The sequence below is a fragment of the Neovison vison genome, chromosome 5 (assembly GCF_020171115.1).
Source record: "Neovison vison isolate M4711 chromosome 5, ASM_NN_V1, whole genome shotgun sequence".
In the NCBI taxonomy this organism is placed as follows: Eukaryota; Metazoa; Chordata; class Mammalia; order Carnivora; family Mustelidae; genus Neogale; species Neogale vison.
Genome location: NC_058095.1, coordinates 110,977,030 through 110,999,117, shown reverse-complemented (window position 1 = coordinate 110,999,117; position 22,088 = coordinate 110,977,030). Strand labels below are relative to the sequence as shown.

General features: G+C 38.1%; 1 protein-coding gene across 2 annotated transcripts in view; it reads left to right on the top strand.

Moving 5' to 3' along the window:
- GPALPP1 (GPALPP motifs containing 1) overlaps positions 1-21,870 on the top strand; it is a 36,058-nt gene extending 14,188 nt beyond the window's left edge. The window contains exons 5-9 of one of the 2 annotated variants that reach the window (XM_044249765.1): positions 5,531-5,662; positions 6,081-6,245; positions 11,403-11,501; positions 18,351-18,569; positions 19,311-21,870. In XM_044249765.1, coding sequence (XP_044105700.1) covers positions 5,531-5,662; positions 6,081-6,245; positions 11,403-11,501; positions 18,351-18,569 — 615 coding nt within the window. In that variant the 3' untranslated portion in view covers positions 19,311-21,870. Of the gene's footprint in view, positions 1-5,530; positions 5,663-6,080; positions 6,246-11,402; positions 11,502-18,350; positions 18,694-19,310 lie in introns of those variants that run through there. The other variant, XM_044249766.1, reaches the window with a different exon arrangement.
- Positions 21,871-22,088: the final 218 nt, after the last annotated feature.

Here is a 22,088-nt window from a genome sequence, read left to right as displayed (position 1 = left end):
AGTACTTTATAACTTGTAATGCTCTTTCCCCATCTATGGGTGAGTATTATTTTTATCTTCTCTGCAACCATATGCAATAAATATGATCTGCCATCTTACAGATGGTAAAAACCAGAGAAATTAGGTAATTTACCCAATGTTGCAGTTTATACTTATCAAAGCCACAGCTTAAACCCAGTTTTTGTTTTCTTTTGTTTTGTTTATAATTTAAAGTAATCTTTACACTCAATTCAGGCTTGAAGCTACAACCCAGAAATCAGGAGTGAGTCACTCTACCAGCTGAACCAGCCAGGTACCCCTTAAACCCGGTTCTTAAGACTTTAGATCACCTGTTTGGTCTGTTATTCTCCAGTAGCTTCCTGTATATTCATCTCTACTGAGAATTCAGCAGTTACACTGAGGTTGCTACTAAGGAAAATAAAATACAGTGGTTAAAACCATGAACTTCAGAGTCATTTACTCATTCCTTCAACAGATATTTATAGAGCACCTACAATGTATCAGGCACATAGTCACAGAAGTGAGTCTGTCAACAAATCCTGTTGTCCTGCCTTCAAAAGATAACCACAATCCAACCATTTCTGCAGTCACCCTGGTCTAAGTCAACATCATACTTCCCCTGTTTTGTTGGTCTTGATACTTTATCCCTGGTTTTTCTGCTGCCTCTTCTCAACACAGCCGCTAGAGTGGCCCGGATAAAATGAAGTCAGATCGTGTCACTCACACCCAAAACCATGGGATTGTTCCTCCTGTCTCTGCATAAGAGCCAAAGCCCAGGGCCCCCTCTACAGTCTGGTCTCCTTTAGCTCCCTGATTTCCCCTCTTATTTTAATCTGACCACACTGTGCTCCTTGGTGTTCCTCCTCACATAGGCTGGGGAGGCTCCTACCCCAGATTGTTGATGCCTGTAAGTCTCTCTAAAATGGTCTTCCCCTAGATATCTATGTGGCTTGCCTCCCAGAACGTCAGCTTTTGACTGGAATGTCACCTTAATGAGGTCATTTCTGACCTCCTAATTCAAAATTGCTAACTCCTCTTCCCCTAACTCCTCTCTCCTTCCCTCCTTTAATTTTCTCCAAGCATCTCTCACCACCTCAGACACCATTTATTTTACTGCTTCTTTTTATTTATTGATGACCTCTGCCCACTAGAATGTGACTCTATTGAGGACAGAGATTTTTATCTTCTCTCTAGTGGACATTCAGAAGGGTTTGTTAGAATAAGTTAGACATAGTCCCAGCTAATCACACCTGCAATGTAGTGGGGAATACAGACACTAAACAAAAATCTAACATTATGAGTGATTCAAAAGGTGAAACGAAATACAATGGAACCATGACAGACGACTCTAAACTAATCTGAAGAAATGAGAAAAAGTCTTTGTCTCTGAGAAAATGTCTAAAGATTGATGAGTTGGAGATATCTCAGCAAAGAGGGCAGGAAAGATTGTTCCAGAACATACAGATATCTTCTTTGAAGGCAAAAGAGTGTGGAGAGGGAGAGTTAGGGTTTAAGAAGTCCATTGCAGTCGGAGGAGAAAGAGAGAAGGCAAGAGCCATCAGAGCTTGGAATCCTGGACAAGCTTAGTTTCACATCAGATTCGTGCGGGTTGTTTTCCTTATCTTAGAGGGCTGTTGCAAGGATTAAATCAGAACAGTAGGTTTTCAACTTTCAAGAGCTCTCAGCATTGTCATCATTCTTACCATCTTCATTACTGATGCCATGTGAGTATCTTTGAAAAATTTAGTGTAACTATAAGAAATCTTTCTAGCAAGGTTGCTAAATACAAGAATACATTACCAGAGGAAGTACCTCCAGGCACATGGAAGACTGAGCTGGCGGGTCCTGCTCGGGGCTCCCTGCCACAAACTCAAAGAAATGCCCAGGCAGTGGGGAATAGCAACAAAGTTAATACACAGCTAAGCTCCAAAGAAAGAAAGGGAAGTCTACAGCTGCTAGTGACATTGCGAGAATTCAGAGCTAGAACAGGAAACACAAGCTTACACAGCAGAGGACCAAGGTGGTTTTAGGGAAGCCAGCCATAAGACCTAGAGTTGGGCTTGGGGACCAGAGCCGTAGCTTCGGCTATGCAGGCAGAGCAGAAGGAATTGAAGTCTCTGAATAAAACCCACAGCCTCCAGGTTCCATTCTGCAAAAAAAGGGAGTCCTGGAGAAATATAACTTGCAGCCCTTGGAATGTGGGAAGGAAGTTTCATGCTCTCCATAACCTACTTTCAGATGATTCCCAATAAGTCTGTCTATCTGTCTGCCTCACACAGAGAGTGGCAAGGGAACAGGAAAAGAAAGATAAATACGGTAAAATGTTAGCAGCTGATGGATTTGGGTGAGGATACATGAGTGTTAGTTGTGAACTACATTTTCCAAAAAATTTGTTCAAGCATAATTCAGTTTTATTCATGCTTGGAGTTTTGTCCTAACTCACCTAGACAGCAGATGGATAGTTTAATTCCCTGGTGGTATCTATTCTATACTTTCTACTTCTCTTAGCAAAGGGTGAGGGGTAATGGTAGGGCAGGACTTACACCATCGCATACCTGTTGCACTTGGTTGTACTCTTGGTTCTGAATTACTTGCTTTATAATTTCCTTCCAATGAAACCTTTTTCAAAAAACACTTCTTGTTTTCATATTTTACTTTTTCAAAGAGGGGCTTCTCTTAGTCTCTTATTCACAACATATACCCCTAAATTAAGATATACGTAATGGTACTAATAATATTTAGCATTCTTTGAGTGCTTGCCTTAAGTCTGACACTGCATAGCACAACATAAACATATATTTACATGACTTAATTATATTCCCAGACCACATAAACTTAATTTAATCAAAACAACAGTCCTGGGAAATGTCAGGAAGTGTCAGCCAGAAAGCTTTTAGCTACAAATAACAGAAAATGCTACTCAACGTGGAACTTTGTCCTAACCTATTTTATTAGCAAATGGGCTGTATATGTAATTGCCTGGGCCATCTATATTCCCAAAATAAGGAGAATGTGTTTCATATGTAATAAAAGCTATACAACTAGGGTCATTCTAGGTTGGTTAGTTGAGCAGCCTAAATGATATGGGACTGCAGCTTTTCCCGTCTTTTCTGTCCTCTACAGTATGCTCATTCCTCTTAGGGTGACCCTTCATTATACCAGGAAGCTTGTCAAAGTTCTAAGATTCCCATGCACATGCCAATGTTCAGACAGAGGAGGGAATGATCTTACCCTGTGCCCCTTTTGCAGAGGAAGGAACACCTTTCCAGGTTTCCTGTAGGCCTGTCCTCAGGTTTCTTTGACCAGAATTGGATCACATGCCCAAGCCTTGGCTAGTCATTTGGGCAAGAGGAATTCAACCAAACTGACTGGCTTAGAATTACCAACATTTTTCCCTAGGAGTTAGAGAAGTTCCCAGCTTCCTGAGAAAGGCATGGCCCCTAAGAGGATGAACAGAAACAGGGTTCTCTTAGAGTAGTTACTAGTTGGAGCTGTTGTAATCCCCATCTGAAAAGACAAAAAGCCAGAACACCTGGATGGCTCAGTCCGTTAAGCAGCCAGCCCTTGATTTCGGCTCAGGCCATGATCCCAGGGTCCTGGGATCAAGCCCCACGTCAGGCTCCACGCTTAACAGGGAGTTTGCTTGAGGATTCTCTTTCTCCCTCTGCTCTCCCTTCCACTCCCCCACTGTCTCTGTTTCTCTCTCTCTCTCAAATAAATAAATCTTAAAATACATAAATAAAAGACAAAAAACCAAGGCCTAAAAAGGCTAAATAGCACTCCTGAGGTTACATGCTAATACAATAGCAGATTGAGGCCTTGAAACTAGTTCTAACTGCAGCCCACAGTATAAACCAGTAAGGTATATGATTTCTACTGTATTTCTAGATAAAATAATTCACCTAGTTTTAACTCAACCAGGATACCAAAATGATTAGATATCTAGATTGGATTTGGATTATAATTCTAGTTTCTCTTTTTCATTTTAGTATGTTGGGCCTGATTTTCATTTTGCTCCCTTAGTTTATAACTCCCAACACCCTAAGTGATCTTTATTTCTAAAAATTCCAGGCATCATCCTAACAAGACATGCAAGATGTGCCAGATTCTATCTTTATAAAATCATCTCTTGTTAGATGGAAGTAAAAATAAAATTCGCTTATCCCATACTTTAATACTATTTTAATGTCATGCCTCTTATAGTTGTAAAAGTTCATTGTATCTTTTCTATTTCCTCATTTTATGTCACCAAGTATTATTTTATAAGGGCTATAAATATGTTTATAATAATGTTTGACATCAAGGAGCTTACCTGATAGAAATGAGCTATAAACCCTTAAGGTTAAACATTAACAATTGAAATTTTTTTAAAAAATAGAGAAGAGTCTCTAGTATAAGTAGAAAACATACACTGGCCTTTATCTTAGAATATTTTCATCTTAAATACCAGTTTGTAACCTTGAACAAGTTGTTTAACCTTCCTAAATAGACTTCTCCAAACCTAGGTTTCCTGGAAAAGAAAACAGGAATAATAATGTCTTTTCACAATTGTGTTATAAGGATCAAATGATGCATTGTATACCAAAGTCCATAGTTAGAGAAAGTGTGTGTGTGTGTGTGTGTGTGTGTGTGTGATTTAGAGTAAGCCGAGAGATAATACGTCATTATCTGATTGTACCAATAGCAATTGCTTTAAGGGTGCAGAGAAGAAACCACAGATACAAAGTTACCACCACCGTGTAGCTAGTGGGGAAAATGTAAACAACACAAATGAACTTGATCCTGATAATTTTAAAAAATAGAAGCAAGAAGCTGCCCATCCCAGCTGGAGGACAAATATCTTATTGTTGTTCATCTTAACCTACCTCTTCCTTGAGGCCAAGGACTGCTTGAAGCCCTAGAGCATCTAGATTTTAACACAGAGTCTTACATGCAAACCCTTTATTCAGATGATTTATTGAGAGCAAATTGAATTCACTTATTACAATACTATTACGTGTTTAGGGTCAAGGGAGTGTTTTGAAAACGAAGTTAACTCTTTGGGGCCAGTATTTGTGAGCTGTTGTATAGCATTTATTTCCGTGCACCTTGCTGAGTCATAAAGGTTCATACAGCTTCCAAGAACTGTGTCTTATTCCAGAGAGCTTTTTCTGTACCAGGAACGAAAATGGTTTCAACTTGTGTCATCTCTGACCAGCTAGTAGTAATTACCTGGACTATTATTGTGAGAAGAATTGTGAGACCATATCTATGTCCATCAGGAAAAAAGCTGAAATCATTTAATGAGGTCTGCCATGAACAGGGGAGGGCGGGGACAATGCACATTGTGTGGATATGTCGTCTCTGTATTGTGAACTTTAGGAAGATGAGGAAAAAGTCCTCATTGTTCAATGGTTAGCAATATGTTGTTTGCATTTTTGTTTCAGTGTCTCTGGGTAATCAGTTTTGGCAAAATTTTAAGTAATTTAGGATCATTTTCTGTAACCTGTAGCTATGTTCCTGGATTAAAGGTAATGTCTTATTTCAAAAGGAAACAGATAGCAGTGAAGATGAGGACATTGTTGGACCAATGCCTGCCAAAGGACCAGTTAACTATAGCGTCACAACAGAGTTTGAAAAAAGGGCCCAGCGAATGAAAGAGAAACTGACCAAAGGAGACAATGTAAGTTTTAAAGAGACTGTACTCTGAGAGATAGACTAAGTGAATTAAAAATCTAAATTTTAAAAATAGACATGAAAGAAAATATAAGCTCGTATGTATATAAGGAAAATTTAGGAGCAAGGTAACCCAGAAGCTAGTAAAGGAAAAGACTGGCAAATTTGCCTATCTAAAAAGTTCTGTATGGCAAAAGGTAAAAAAATCCGAAAAATGATAAATTAGATGAAGGTATTTATAACATAGATGACAAAGTATCAATTTATATTAAATTCTTTCTCTTAAAGTATATTTGTTAACCTTAAAGCCTCAATTAAAAAACATGGCCATTTATAGAGAATTTTACACACACACACACACACACACACACTCTGTCTAGGCTACCTTTTTTTTTTTTTTTTTTGACTATTTACTTCTCTTAAAGGATTCATCTAAACCAATGACAAGAGAGTCATGGATGACTGAGCTTCCTCCAGAAATGAAAGACTTTGGTCTTGGGCCCAGAACTTTTAAGAGAAGGGCCGATGACAAATCTGGAGATCGATCAGTCTGGACAGACACTCCAGCAGACAGGGAGAAGAAAGCCAAGGTGAGAGTGTTTGTTTGTTCATGTATTTCTGCCCATGTTCACTCTATTTTGCAAGGATATAAGGCACAATTGTCTCAGGGTCCTATTTTTAAAATTATGATTCCAAAAGGAAAATACAGAGTTCTCCCTGAAAGAAAATAAGGAAAGTGACAACAGTTGCGTACTGTGTCCCAGTGAACTGTCTCATTTACATCTCAAGAAAACCCAGAGATAAGACTTCTCGACTTCATTTCCTAGAGAAGAAACCAACTTTTATGAGGTCAACTTTTCTGGAATTAGAGGGCTGGTAAGTAATGAACAATACTTCTATTCTAGACCTTCCTGTAACAGGAGAAGAGGTAACAAAAGAGATGTGGAAGTGAGCGGCACACTTGGGATGGCTAATGTTGGAGTGCCTTTCTACTCTTTTGTAACTGGTCTTTTACAAAAATAATCTATTGGAATTTTTGTAATTTAGCCTTTAAGATTGTTTCAAAAAAGACATTCCCTTGTTTACATGGATTTATTCATGCCTACATTTAGTTGTGCTTTTCTCTGTCCTTCTGTTCCTCATTATAGGCAAATAGATTAGCATATAGGCAGATATGCAAGGACTCTTCTTCAGAGGACACTATGACAGAAAATGGAGCAAAAGGAAATTAAGCAACGCACTGATTTTAGGCCCTGAGATTGAGTTCTTTAGATCCTTTCCTTTTCAGTACTGAAAGTGTTTTTCTGAGTTTTACAGTGAACTCATAATGAGGTTATTAAAACTCCTTAAATTTTATGCTGTACGATGTTAAGCATATAGTACCGCAGACCTGTATTTATGGCATGAACTATATAGTATCAGTGTCAGAGAGCTGTTCATTTTTTAGGTATTCCCAGTAGTTTATTTTTTATTTTGTTTCCCTTGCCTCAAAGGAGACATACCAAGATGCTGCTGCTAAGACTGATGTCAAAGAAGTTACTGCTTGTGTTCTCTTCTAAGATTTTTGTGATTTCAGGTCTCACAGTTAGATCTTGAATCCTCTTTGAATTTATTTTCGTGTGTGGTGTAAGAAAGTAGTCCAATTTCATTCTTTTGCATGTTGCTGTCCGGTTTTCCCAACACCATTTGTTGAAGAAACATTCTCTTTCCTGGTGGATATTCTTTCCTGCTTTGTTGAAGATTAATTGACCATATACTTGTAGGTTCTTCGCTTCTGGGCTCTCTGTTCTGTTCCGTTGATCTGTGTGTCTTTTTGTGCCAGTACCATACTGTTTTGATGATCACAGCTTTGTAATAGATCTTGAAGTGCAAAATTGTGATGCCACCAGCTTCTTCTGTTTTAAGGTTGCTTTGGCTATTTGGGGTCTTTTGTGTTTGCGTGCAGATGTGAGAACTGCTGGTTCTAGCTCTGTGAAAAATGCTCTTGGTGTTTTGATAGGGGTAGCATTAAATACATAAATTGCTTTGAGTAGTAGTATGGACATTTTGACTACTTGTTCTTCCAGTCTGTGAGCCTGAAATGTCTTTCCATTTCTTTGTCTCATCTTGAATTTCTTTCATCAGTGTTTTATAGTTTCCAGAGTACAGTTCTTTCACCTCTTTAGTTAGGTTTATTACTAGGTAATAGGGGTACATTTTTAAATGGGATTGATTCCTTAATTTCTCTTTCTCTTGCTTTGTTATGTTGTATACCAATGCAACAGATTCCCGTACATTGATTTTGTTCTATGTGACTTTACTGAATTCATTTATCAGTTTAATAGTGTTTGGTGGAGGGGGAGTCTTTTGGGTTTTCTATATAGAGTATCATGTCATAGGAAATAGTGAAAGCTTCCCTTCTTCCTTGATGACTTGGATCCCTTTTCTTTCTTTTTATTGTCTGGTGGCTGTGGCTGTGACTTCCAGTACTATGTTAAATAAAAGTGGTGAGAGTGGACATCGCTGTGGTATTCCTGACCTTAGAGGAAAAGCTCTCTTTTTCCCCATTTAGGATGATCTTGGCTGTGGTTTTTTCATAGATGGCCTTTGTTATGTTGAGGTTATGTTCCCTCTAAACCTACCTTGTTGAGGACTTTTATCATGAATGGAGGTTGCACTTTGTCAGATGCTTTTTCCACATCTGTTGAAATGATCATATGGTTCTTACCCTTTCTTTTATTAATGTGATGCCTCACGTTGATTGATCTGCAAATATTGAACCACCCTTGCAACCCAGGAATAAACCCCACTTGATCATAGTGAATGATTCTTTTAATGTATTGTTGGATTTGGTTTGCTAGCATTTTATTGGGAATTTCTGCATGTGTGTTCACCAGGAATGCTGGCCTGTCCTTCATTCTCTCTCTCTCTCTCTCTCTCTCTCTCTCTCTGTTTCTCTCTTTTATTTATTTATTTACTTTTTTAAATTTTAAGTAGACCTTCTGTGAATTCATGACCCTGAGATCAAGACCTGAGCTGAGAACAACAGTCAGATACCTAACTGACTGAGTCACCCTGGTGCCCCATAGTTCTCTTTTTTTAGTGCTATCTTTATCTGGTTTTAGTATCAGGGTAATGCTGGCCTCAGAATGAATTTGGCAGTTTTCTATTTCTTGAGAATAGATTTTAACTCTTCTTTAAATGTTTGTTAGAATTCTCTGTGAAGCCATCTATCTGGTCTTGAACTTTTGTTATCAGTCTGTTAACTTTTCTTTTTCTTCCTGTTTCAGTTTTAGTAATTTAAATGTTTCTAGGAATTTATTCATTTCTTCTAGATTGTCCAATTTGTTGGCATATAGTTTTCATAATATTCTCTTATGACTGTTTATATTTCTGGGGTGTTGGTTGTTATTTTTCCTCTCTCATGATTTTATTTATTTGGGTCCTTTCTCTTTTCTTTTTGATAGGTGTGGCTAGAGGATTATTAATTTTATTTTATTTATTTATCTTTATTTTAAGAATCAGCTCCTGGTTTCATTAATCTGTTCTGCTACTTTTTATTTTCTGTCATTTTTTTCTGCTGTAATCATTACTGTCTCTGCTGCCTTTAGGCTTCATTTTCCATTCTTTTTCTAGCTTCTTTGGGTGTAGGATTAGATTTGTGATTTTTCTTGCTTCTTGAGATAGACCTGTATTGCTAGATACTTTCTTATGAGGACTGCTTTGGCTGCATTCCAGAGATTTTGGACCATTGTGTTTTCATTTTCATTTGTTTCCGTGTATTTTTTATTTCTTCTACTCATTTTTCTTTTTTAATATTTGAGTTCCCAGCATAATCTCCACTAGGTGGAGATTAAGCTAAGTGGAGACTAAGCTACTAAGTTCTCACATTCATTTAGCCAACATGGCCTAAAAGAAGTAAGATTGCTCTTTAGAAAGAAATGGAAGTGTTCATTATAAATTGACAGACATCTGTTATGCCCTCGCCTCCCAGTCTTGACTAGATCTATTAACTCTTTTTCCTTTTTTAAAGATTTTATTTATTTATTTATTTGACAGGCAGAGATCACAAGGAGGCAGAGAGGCAGGCGGAGAGAGAGAGAGGGAAGCAGGATCCCTGCTGAGCAGAGAACCCGATGCGGGACTCAATCCCAGGACCCCAAGATCATGACCTGAGCCGGAGACAGCGGCTTAACCCACTGAGCCACCCAGGCACCCTAGATCTATTAACTCTTAATATTAAATGGTCAGATTTTATCTCTGTCTTACCATAACATCATTTCTTCCTTAATATTTATAAATGAAAGCATCTGTTTTCTAAGAAAAATTTTTATGAGAAAGTAAGAGCTGAGCTAGTCCTGTTTTTAACAGTGCTTTATTAAATACAGCATTGTTTTGTACAATTATTTTTAAGATTTTATTTCTTTATTTGTCAGAGAGAGAACGCACAAGCAGGAGTGACAAACAGAGCAGGCAGAGGAAGAAGCAGGCTCTCTGCTGAGCAAGGCACCTGATGCGGGACTTGGTCCCAGGACTCTGGGATCATGACCTGAATGGAAGACAGGGGCTTAACTGACTGAGCCACCCAGGTGTCCCTATAAAATTTTTTTTTAAGTAGGTTCCATGCCCAACTTAGGGCTTGAACTCACAACCCTGAGATTGAGAGTCACATGCTTTACCAACTGAGCCAGCCAGGTGCCCGTTTTGTACATTATTAAGATAAAAATTGTAGATGACATCCTTGGTTTTCTTAAGCAGATAACAGCAGTATACAAATATGCTTTGAGATTTGTTGGAAATTTATATCAGCACTTCATCTTGTATATGCAGTGTTTGTTTTTTTTTTTTTTTTTAAGATTTATTTATTTATTTGACAGACAGAAATCACAAGGAGGCAGAGAGGCAGGCAGAGAGAGAGGAGGAAGCAGGCTCCCCCCTGAGCAGAGAGCCCGATGCGGGACTCGATCCCAGGAGCCTGGGATCATGACCTGAGCTGAAGGCAGAGGCTTTAACCCACTGAGCCACCCAGGCGTCCCTGCAGTGTTGTTAATGTTGTGTTTTTGGTTTTGGTTTTGGTTTTAAGTTCAAATTCCAGTTGTTCACTGTTGGTATATTCTGTATATTGACCTTGTATCCTGCAGCTTTGCTATAGTGTACTTGCTTATTAGTTCCAGGAGTATTTTTGTAGATGCTTTGGAATTTTCTATATAAACAATCATGTCATCTATGAATAAAGATAGTTTTATTTCTTTTCCAAACTTTTAAACCTTTTCTCTTTATTTTTCCCCTCAAGTGATTTTACTAGTTTTAAAAACAGATAATGCAGAATTTCTTTCTCTTTTTTTCTAATTTTATTTTTAAATAATCTCTGTACCCAATATGGGGCTCGAACTTATAACCCCGAGATCAAGAGTCATATGCTCTACCAACTGAGCCAGCCAGCCACCCCTGTAGGATTTTTTAAAGCCTCATTTTCTCTCCTACATCTCATCATTGTTTGTCAGACTCCTTTGTGAGTTTGATAAATAATTGGTTTCTTCCAGTTAGTTGATTGGATAGGTTTCTTCCTTGTTTTCAAGAAAATCATAGAGTAGAACACCAACTGATTCCTTATCAACTATATGTATATGTATATGCCTAGTAGGAAAAGATTCAACAATCTTAGTTTAGTCTCTTAGTACTCAATCTGAGTAAAAATAATAATATTTCTTTTTTAGTTTTTCTTAACTATATGGTTCAGTAATGTGTTGCCTGTGTTCATTCTTCAGGAAACACAAGAAGCAAGGAAATCATTTAATAAGAAGGATGAAGAACATACATTGTCAGGAAGGGAAAAGAGATTGGCTGAGCAGGTATCCTCTTACAATGTAAGTAAGAATAAAATATATAAGCTTTTCTTTTTTTCTTTTTTTTAACAGAGTGGTCATAAGTTTCATTTTTTTTTAAATATTTATTTATTTATTTGAGAGAGAGCGAGCACGCATGAGTGGGGGAAGGGGTGGAGAGAGAGGGAGAGAGAGAATTCCAAGCAGACCCCACACTGAGCGCCGAGCCTGACTTGTGGATTGATCCCAAGACCCTGAGATCACAATATGAGCCAAAACCAAGAGTCAGACTGACTGTGCCACCCAGGCGCCCCTAAGCTTTTTTTTTTTTTTCTATCCTTCAATGTTCTTCTCGTATTTTTTCTCTTTCTTGTTTTTCTTTCTTTTCTATGTCTTCCTTTTTAGCTTGGTCTTTTTCTGTACAACTGCCCTGAGAAATATTCCACTCTATTGTGTTACATGTCTTTATATAAAATCCTATTTATAGGATTTTTTAATGTATTTGTATAATATTTTCAGTTTGTATTTTACTTAAGTCATATGTTAGAAATTTAATTTGTAGAGATTAGAAACAGATGATCAGAAGCAAGAGCCCCTGCCCTGCAGCCACTCCCCACCCCACCAGGGGACCTGCACCATCAGCCATGGTCAGTCCCACCATGTTCTGTGATGTCACCCCGGAGAGGGAGCCCTCAGGCTGCCTCACCTTGGAGCTGTTTCAGACCAGGTTCCAAACACAACAGAGAACTTCCGTGCTCTGAGCTCTGGGGAGAAAGGATTTGGTGATAAAGTGCCGGCTTTCACAGGATCATTCTGGCACTTCTGTGCCAGGCTGGGGATTTCCCACCCCGTACTGGCACTGGTGGCCTGTCCATACAGAAAGAGAAATTCGCTGGCGAGAATTTCGTCCTGAAGCACACAGGTCCTGGCATCTTGTCCAAAGGCTGCACCCCACACAAACGCTTGCCAGGTTTTCATCGGAACCACCCACATGGAGTGGTTGGGCAGCAGGCAGTGGTCTCGGGCAAGGTGAGAGGGCAGGAATACTGTGCACGCCATGGGGCTGTTTGGGACCAGAAACGGCAAGACTAGCAAGATCACTATTGCTGACTGTAGACGCACCTAAAAAATTTGACTTGTATTTTACCTTAGCTGGCAGACCATTCCTTCCGTAGCCCAGGAAAGCAACCTCCACCCCCATCTGCTCGAAGTATCCGGTAATCTTTGTGCTATTGCTGCAGTGCTAATGGATTCCATATTTTCCTTGGCCCCCTTCCAAATCCAGCCGGATTGCAGAGTTAAGTTTATGATTATGGCGTGAAAACTAAACAACAACAAAAGAAAGCAAGAGCCCTACTAACTCCTAGAGATCCTCAGTTCATATTTTAAGTTACAAGCCGATTTGGAATGTTTGATGTGAAGATTTAAATATGGAAGAAAAATGGTTTTTAAGATATAGTTCAATCAAAAAAAAAAAAGATACAGTCCAATCTAAATCTATAAACTAAACAGTGTTCAGTTAACATTTTGTTATTTCATTATATTCTCTTACTTTAAAAACAAAACAAAAACTGTTGAGTGGTCCAGCTAAATGTAAATCACCAGACCTTTTAGGCCCTATAGTGTTCAGGTATCTAAGGAAAATTAACTCTGTTCCCAGCATATTAGTTAATGAAAAGTTTCCCAAACATTAAAAATATAGTTAGCATGATTAATTGGACCTGTGTAGGCCAGTATACCAACAGTGAAGCATACATGAAACATTTTTTTTTGAAACTGACCAAAACTCAACCCACAATGGAGCATTTATGAAAACTGACCAGCTTAAGAGTCAAATCTCAATAAAACTGGAAGAATTACTGTCATTAAAACCATGTTCTCTGACCACAAGGAATTTAAGTTAAAATTTGGAATAATTTAAAAGCCTTGTACAACTTGAGAAATTCAGAATTTAAATTTTGCATGAAGGACAACATGATAATGAAAGTTAGAAAATACGTAGACGTGAATAACACAAAAGTACTACATATCAAAAATGTGGGCAGCGCACTATCAGGTGGTACTTAGAGGCAAAATTATAGCTCTAGTGAGTTCTGTTAGAAAAGACTAGCTAAAAATCAATAAGCTGGGCCTTTTTCCAAATAGACATTTCCAGGGGTAAACATACGTCTTCCCCCGGACCCTATAGTTTCACCCTTGGGCATCTATCTGCTTTTAAGGCAAATGAAAACCTATTCACACAAAGACTTGAATATGCTTTATTTTTAATGTCCTCAAAAAGACTTCTAGAAGAAACTGGATTCCTGGTTAGCTCAGTCGGTTAAGCGTCGGCCTTCAGCTCAAGTCATGATCCCAGGGTCCTGGGGTGGAGTCCCACATCGAGCTCCCTGCTCAGCGGGAAGCCTGCTTCTCCCGCTGCCTGCTGCTCCCCCTGCTTGTGATCTCTCTCTCTCACTTTCTGACAAATAAAATCTTGAAAAAGAAAAAGAAACTCTACCTATGAAACTAATAACACACTACATGTAAACTAACTGAATTTAAACTAAAAAGAAGATTTGCACATTGAAAAAAGACTTCTATAAGAACGTTCGTAGAAGCTTTGTTCATATAAGCAACATTCTATGGACAGCTCAAATGTTCATCAGGAAGAGAAAGAAAAACTGAATGCAGTGAACTACTACTTAGCAATAAAAAGAAACAAATCACAGATAGATGGAACAACTTGGATGAGTCTCGAAGTCATTACACTGAGTACAAGGAAATATGTACAAGGAAGTACATACTGCACCATTCCATTTAAGTGATGCTCTACATTAAGCAGAATGAGTCTGTGGTTGAAAAAAAGCAGAATACTGGTTGTAGGAGTTGAGTGTGGGCGTTGAGTAGGAAGAGGCAAAGTGTTCTCGGTGATAGAAATGTTCCAGATTTTGATTGAGCCCCAAGCTGGGTTCTGTGCTGGGCATAGAGCCTGCTTAAGATTCTCTCTCTGCCCTTCCTCCCAGCCCCCCTCACATTCTCTCTCTCTAAAATAAAATAAAATAAATTTTAAAAATATATGAAAAAGATTATAGTTATAATCTTATGCTGAAATTTTATTCACAAGATTTACTTTTCAAAATAGTAATAGTCTTAAGACCACCCTCTAACTCTTGGTTTGGATAAATCGAACACTCTTTTAAAGTATTACCATGAAGACAAAAACAAAAAACACTAGCCTCTTAGCGTGAATTTTCAAAAGCAGCTAAAAAATGATCTCATTCTAAATAAATTGCACTGGCTTTTAGAAATTGTTATAAAACACACATTTTGTTAAATGATTAAATTTGGCAAATCAGCAATTTGGTCATTTAGCAAATTACTCTGCCCATGAATGGTCCTCAGGGTGATTTTTAGTGAATTGACTGTTTCTGGTTGTTTCCATAATTTTTTTTTTTTATAGCTCCAGCATTGGTTTGGTCCTGGGGATCTCAAGGTGCAAATTACACTGAAACAGTGTCCCTGAAGCTGCAGACAAAACAGCTCATTTATCATAAAGAATTTGAGCACTTGAATCGTTTTAATTGATTGTAGTAATCCAGTGGTTTAACGTAGTCCTCTCTTTACTGGTGTTTAATTTAATAATATAGGGCGTTGATAAATTGAAGCCCACCATCTTTGTTCCTCCATTTTTGTTTGATTTTGTTACCTTTTGTGCAGTTTCCCGTTTTGTTTTGTTTTTTTTTTTTAAGAGAGGGATGGAGGAGCAGAGGGAGAGGAAGAGCGAGTTGACGCGGGGCTTGGTCTCAAGACCCTGAGATTGTGACCTGAGCTGAAATCAAGAGTTGGACACTTAACCAACTGAGCCAGCCAGGCACCCCATCCTTTTGTGCAGTTTTGATCATCGGTATCAATCCTGTTCTTCAAGTGGCTCGAGATGAAATAGCCTGTGTAGCATCATTCTTTCTCACATCGCCACACATCTCTTTCAAACCTTGTTCTCTGTTTTCTCCAGCATCTTCTTACACTTCAGGCCTTCCCCCTGCCAGCTCTTGATAACCTGTCTACCTTCGGCTTTACTACCCCACTAATGAGGGTTTTTCTCATTCATGAGGGAGGGAGGGGAAAATGTGGAGAAATGATGTTAAAAGATTAAGGTTTTCTAGTATGGCTTTCTTACATTTGTCCATTTATATATATATAATACATTATAGTTCCTCTCCTACAATTAACCCTGCTCTTCATGTCCTTTGTCTTGCTTTCTCTCTCCTCTGATTTTTAAAAGCACGGGTTTCTGAGACTCACAGTTGGCAATTTAGATTCACGAAATCTAACAGCGCTGCTCAGGAACCTGTATTTCTTCTCAGTCAGGAGTGGAGACCAGCAGTCTTCAGGTGTTTTTGCTTGGTATCCCCTAAAAGAAACCTTTATCCTTGACATCTAAAAATTTTTATTGTAAGTTTCAGTAATTACAAAAATGTATAGTATAGGGTATTACTCTGTTCAATGTTTCAGATGGAATCCAAGTGACATAGCAGTTCAGGAACAGTTATTAGCCATTAAAAAGTACACCCCAAAAAAAAAGAAAAAGCACTTTCTTAATATTTAACAGTTTTATTTCATCCTTTTTTCTCCTTGAATTCATAATTTTCTCTTCTGCCACAGAATTTTTTCATAATGGAAGTCTCTTACACTTGAAAATCTTTTATGATAATATTGACAAGTGTCTCTCCCTCTTCCTCTGCCCCTCCCCACCTCCCATGCACACTCTAAAATAAACAAATCTTAAAAAAAAAAAAAAAAGTGGAAAGCACTTGACTTGCAAATCAATTTGTTTCTAAAAGATTTTACGAAGATTTATGAAATGTGAGAGGGGTTAGGAAAATGGTAGTGGTAGTTCAAATAAATACTAAACCAACATAATATCTTTTATTTTTTAAGATTTTTTTTTTTTTTTTTGCCAGAAAGAGAGCACGGGAGAGAGAGAAAGCAAGAGTACAAGCAGAGGGAGCAGCAGGCAGAGGAAGAAACAGGCTCATTGCTGAGCAAAAAGCCTGATGTAGAACTTGATCCCAGGACCCTGGGATTGTGACCTGAGCCAAAGACAGACACTCAACTGACTGAACCACCCAGGTGTCCCAACATAACATCTTTTGTACATTCTGCTAAAACCTACAGCTCCAGATTGAGCTAATTATTCAGTTGATGGGGAATAACTACCACATGACCTAATTGGCAAAGTCGGTTCTGGTTGCTAAATCAGCCAGTTAAGACTCACTTTCTGTCAGAAAATCTTACTTCATTTTTCCATTCAAATAGATGTGTTAATGATTATCCCAGTGATATTTCGGAATTCTGAAGCAGATGGGTGGGCAGGATAGTTTTTCTCTTGGATGAAATAGGTGCTGCCATTCTCAGGGTTTCTTACCAGTGTTATGTTGCTTTCACGGTCTTTACTTCTTTGCTCTCAAACGCATTCTTTAACAGGGTAGGGCCTGGAAGAGATGTCGTTGCTAAGCAAAAATTGCCATTTCTTCCACTGCCCTTCTATTCAGTCTGTCTGAGCACAGAACATTCAAACAAAAACCAAAACACCAATTTCTGAGGGACACCACACACTTAAGAGAAATATGTTTAAGACACAGAACAGGGCGCCTTGGTGGCTCAGTTTGGTTAAGCATATGACTTGATTTCCACTCAGGTCATGATCTCTGGGTTGTGAGATCAAGCCTCACTTCGGGCTCCCCAGTAAATGGGGAGTCTGCTTGAGATTCTCTCCCTCTGCTCAGGCTCGCTTTCTCTCTCTCTATCTCTCTCTCCCTATCTCTCTCTCTGTCAAGTAATCTTTTTTTAGAAAAAGATCCTCTCCTTCTGCCCCCACCAACTCCTACTCTCTAAATAAATAAAAGTCTTAAAACACACATACACACACAGAAGAACCAAAGCCTTCCTGAGTTTATAGTACCTCAGTTAGAGGAAGTATTTCACATTTTTTGTTTGAAACCCTGGAGACTTGCTCTCCTAGGCAGTATTCTTACAGTAAGATTCTGAGAGACCTCTCCTTTGTGAAGTGGCCAAGGGCTCTAATAAAAGGGGAGAGATCAAGCTAGCAAGATGCCTTATGGAGCAAGTCAATTTTAAGTGAGCGTACATGAAGAAGTTGAGCTTTGTAGGTAGATAACCTTAAAATTATCCATGTCTTTGTACCACACGAATCCCACTCTCTGTAGCCCGCAGGCCCACATCTGCCCCCACTGAAACTAATGGCCTTTGCTCAGAACTCATCCTACTAGGTATATTTGAAACCGTGAGCACCTGTCCCAACTAAGAATAAAGAGAATGAGCAACGTAAGAGAAAGAACAGTAAACTGAAAGGAACAAAAATCTCTTAGCTTATGGAATATGCCAGTAGATCCTGAACGGGCCTTGAATTTTGTCACTCCTGTGCCATTATTTTTTGGGTTTGCCCTTGTTTCTGGATTGGCCTGGCCACACCCTTTGCTTCCTGTGCACCTGTTCAGGTGGCAGACCAGCGCATCCATGACTCTTTACCCAGGCTCCTCAGTGACGACGTAATTGCTCTTCCGTCCTCACCCATGCTCTTGGCTTGGACTCTAATTATGACACACCACACATGGTTATTTCAAAATATATTTCCTCTCTGTCTTGCTTTTTTTTCTTTTTATTACTATTATGTAATGGTAGTTAGTAGATATCTTCATTATGGTTGAATTGAATTTGCCTCCGCTACATATTTTCTTCATGGATCCTGCCTTGGATTTGGCAAAACCTGATAGGGTCTATAAAAAGCCCTCCTTAATTTCATCATTACTGCTGAATCATTTTGCTTCATGATCATATTCTGTCCACAATCTAGACAAAGATTTTCATTTCTACTCTCTTGCTCTCCCCCAGGAATCAAAAAGATCAGAATCTCTTATGGACATTCATCATAAAAAATTAAAGAATAAAGCTGCTGAAGAAAAAAATAAGCCCCAAGAAAGAATACCATTTGACCGTGATAAAGATCTCAAGGTTAATCGGTTTGATGAAGCTCAGAAAAAAGCTCTGATAAAGAAATCTAGAGAACTAAACACCAGATTTTCACATGGCAAAGGCAGTATGTTTTTATAAGTAAGTATGAGAGGTCTATTTTCAAACTGATAAATTTGAACTTTTCTAAATACTCTGTTATCCAGAAATAGTTGTGTGTAAAATCTATTTCCTTTTATAATAAAGTAGATTATAAACATGAAAATCTTTTTTGATAAGTCGATCATGATTTTTTGAATATTCAGCCCTGTGGGATAAAAAATGTAGTTTACTGGAAAAATAGCTTTGTCTTCAGGCATTGCTATTAAAGACACTGAAGTTAAAGTTTATAAGAAATGGCCAAAGAATGAGTGATTTGAAGCTTGGTTAAATATGCATGCTTTTTTAAAGAATGAAGAAAGGAGATGTATTTATAATCTCTGTGTTAAACAAGATCACAGTTAGAAAACATTCTTTGCTTTGAAAGCTTCTCTGTAAGTTAAGCTTAAGTTCAGAATCATTATATCCTTCATCCACAGCCCAGTCTGACAAGGGTTCGTAAAAGTGAGTAAGGAATTATGTAAAAGCTGAGGTTGCTTCTTAAAATCTTGAGCATTTTTAATTGTATGAAACCTGTATCAATCTTAAAATGTGGCTTTGAAAGAAAATACAGGGGCACCTGGCTGGCTCAGTCAGTGGAGCATGTGACTCTTATTCGCAAGGTTGTGAGTTCGAGCCTCAGGGCCTGTAGAGATTACTTAAAAATAAAATCTAAAAAAAAAAGGAAAATACAGTTAAAGTTAGAAATATTTTCCAACTTAACTGAACTTTCTTATTCTTCAGGGGGATTTCCCTGTGCAGTGAAGAAAAGTTGAAGAATACGCTTTTATCTGTCTGTCCACCTTTATCCCTTTGTTTTGAGTTTCTTGAGATTAGAGATGACTTCAGTCTTAAAAACCATACAAACTTACCTTGTGTGTATATCCTGTAAGTTCTGTGGAAACCTAGTCAGTATTTCTTATGTGGAATAGAATTTTATGTGTCTTCAGCTTCTGAGGAAGTGTGGGCTTTTCTTCAAATAATTGTTTTGAGGCTCTCCCATCCGATCCCTAATTTTTGTGGTGTCTCACAAGTATCCTGTAAGATCTTGGTCAGGACTATCCACCAAATCCCCACCAAAGCTTAGACCTCCTCATCAAATGTTACTCACCTGCCCCTGGAGTAAATGTGCTGGGTCCTTGCAGTAGATCCATGAATTTGAAATTGTTTGGGTTTTCCCTCTAAACCGTGAATACACATTTACAAATAGAGGGCTCAGAGGTTTCATCTGTTTTGTTCACATTTGCTTGTTTGGGCGATCAGGGCTTTTTATTTGTTTGGGCTTTTGTTTTTCTATTTTGGTTGGTTCTATTTGGTTTTGGTTTTTAAGTCAGGAAGAAGGGCCTCTGCATTATCTCATGTGCTAAGGAAAAACTATATTGATTTTTCCAATATTAATAAGCATTTCTGGGGGAGGCAATCTGAGGGACAAAATATGCCCTTAAGCATTAGCCGTGTGAAGTCTAAGACTTTGTCTCTGTGGTCTCAGTCAAAGCTTTCAATTAAGTCTTTAAACTTTACTTTGCGATGATCTTATTTTACCCTTCTATAGATTTTAGCTAATTTATTGGAGACTGATCTTTTTTATCAGTCATGAATAGTCTCTTAAAAAAATCAAGTTCCTAATCCCTGAATACAAAAATATAAATGGACACGTTAATCATAACCACCCTAATGAGAGTATGTAAGTTTGTAATGCTTGAGGTACTCTCTTTCGGAATGTTAAATAAAATATTCTAAATGGTTAAATCCTAAATTCAAATTCTCTAAGTTATGTTTTCTTACAGAGCCATTCTAATTGTTCACTAGTTCTGTGGTCTAGTCTTGATAAAGCATGAAGGGTTTTGTTTTTGTTTTTTATGGGGAAAAACACAAAATGAGAGATGAGGTGGGAAGTGTGAAGTTTCTGTGGAAAAACATTCTGATCCCTTGTTCATTTAAGCTTTATGACAATTGAGTGACCTCTTCAGATTATGGCACAAATTATTCTTTGCTTTTATGATATCAGCCTAAACAGTAGCCTAATCAAGGAGTGTAGCTACTAAAACGATGAATTATTCTCCCAAGCAAACTGAGAAAGCCTCTTGTCTCAGAACTTGAACAGAACTACTGTTTGCCTAAGATCTCATTTTTAGTGAGTAATATTTTCTGAACCCAAAACTTTGTGTAAAAGCATCCATTGCTCTTATTTAATTTCGTTACAATTTTTCGCCAATGGAAGGAAGAAATGTTTTCTAATTCCTTATCCTTGTATGAATTCCTAACATATATTTTTGGGAAACTTGGTATTTTTTAAAGTAAAAATGTCACCTTTGGTTACTTATTTTTCTTTGTTTTCTTCATCTTAAGGAGATAGGATATTTCCGTATCACCTATTTATTTGGTGATTACTTGAAGCATCTTTGTCCTCACCAAAAGGGAGAAAGCCTCTTTTTTCGGCCTAATGCTTTCCATGAGTTACCACCTTATTGCTTCTTGCCACCCCAGGACAGTTTTAATCAAATGTAAGGCCAGACGGGAGGTTTTTATGCCCCTCCCCCCACGGGACTACGTCCAATATAACAGTATTGATAACAGAATAGAGTTGCTATTTACACAGAATGGAAAGGTGCTCATGTCAGCCCCTCCCCTCTTCCAAAGTGGTGGAAAGCCTACTTAAATGAAGTCTCCATCCATCTGGCAGAAAATTGGCATTGCTGACATCTTCTAATAAGAACTTTTTAATTTCCTATACTTCTTGTCTAAGTTTTCTAGAACTGCATCCTCCTTTGAAACTTCAAAATGAAGAAGAAAAAAGAGCAACACTCAGTTCGAAGGGTGAAGTAGATACTTTAACATTCTTTTCCATTGAAGGTGACCTCTAAGTTCATTGTACCTGAAAGTACATGATTTTTGTCCACCTCTGTAAATCGTCATCTCAGATTGAGTTACTTCCACAAGTAACCACATTACTGATAAATAAATGGTGACTTTAGCAAGTGAGAGAATTGGGAATGGGGACAGAAGGTGAGAGATGATGGCTTCACCCATTCATTATCAGGTAAATTAAAGCCTTTTTATATTGAGCAAAATATTGTAAATTAAGTCCTGCTCTTTAAAAAAAAAAGTCATGGTCTTACTAAAAGTTTTTAATCGTCTTCGGATATAGCAACCATTCGACATTTAATTTATCTCTTAAACTTTTAGTATTTCTCTGACTTAATGACTTATTTAAAAGTGAGGTTGAGAGGACGCCTGGGTGTGGCTCAGTTGGTTGAGTGTCTCCCTTCGGCTTGGGTCATGGTGCTGGGGTTCTGGGATCAAGCTCCGCACTAGGCTCCCTGCTCAGCAGGAGGCCTGCTTCTCCCTCTCCTACTCCCCCTGCTTGTGTTCCCTCTCTCGCTGTCTCTCTGTCAAGTAAATAAATAAAATCTTTTAAAAAAAAAGAAGTGAGTTTAAGATTGACATGGTACCGAATTTTATATGCTCCAGAATAGATTAGTAGTTATTCTATAAATTATTTGGTCCCCAAACATGATGGCA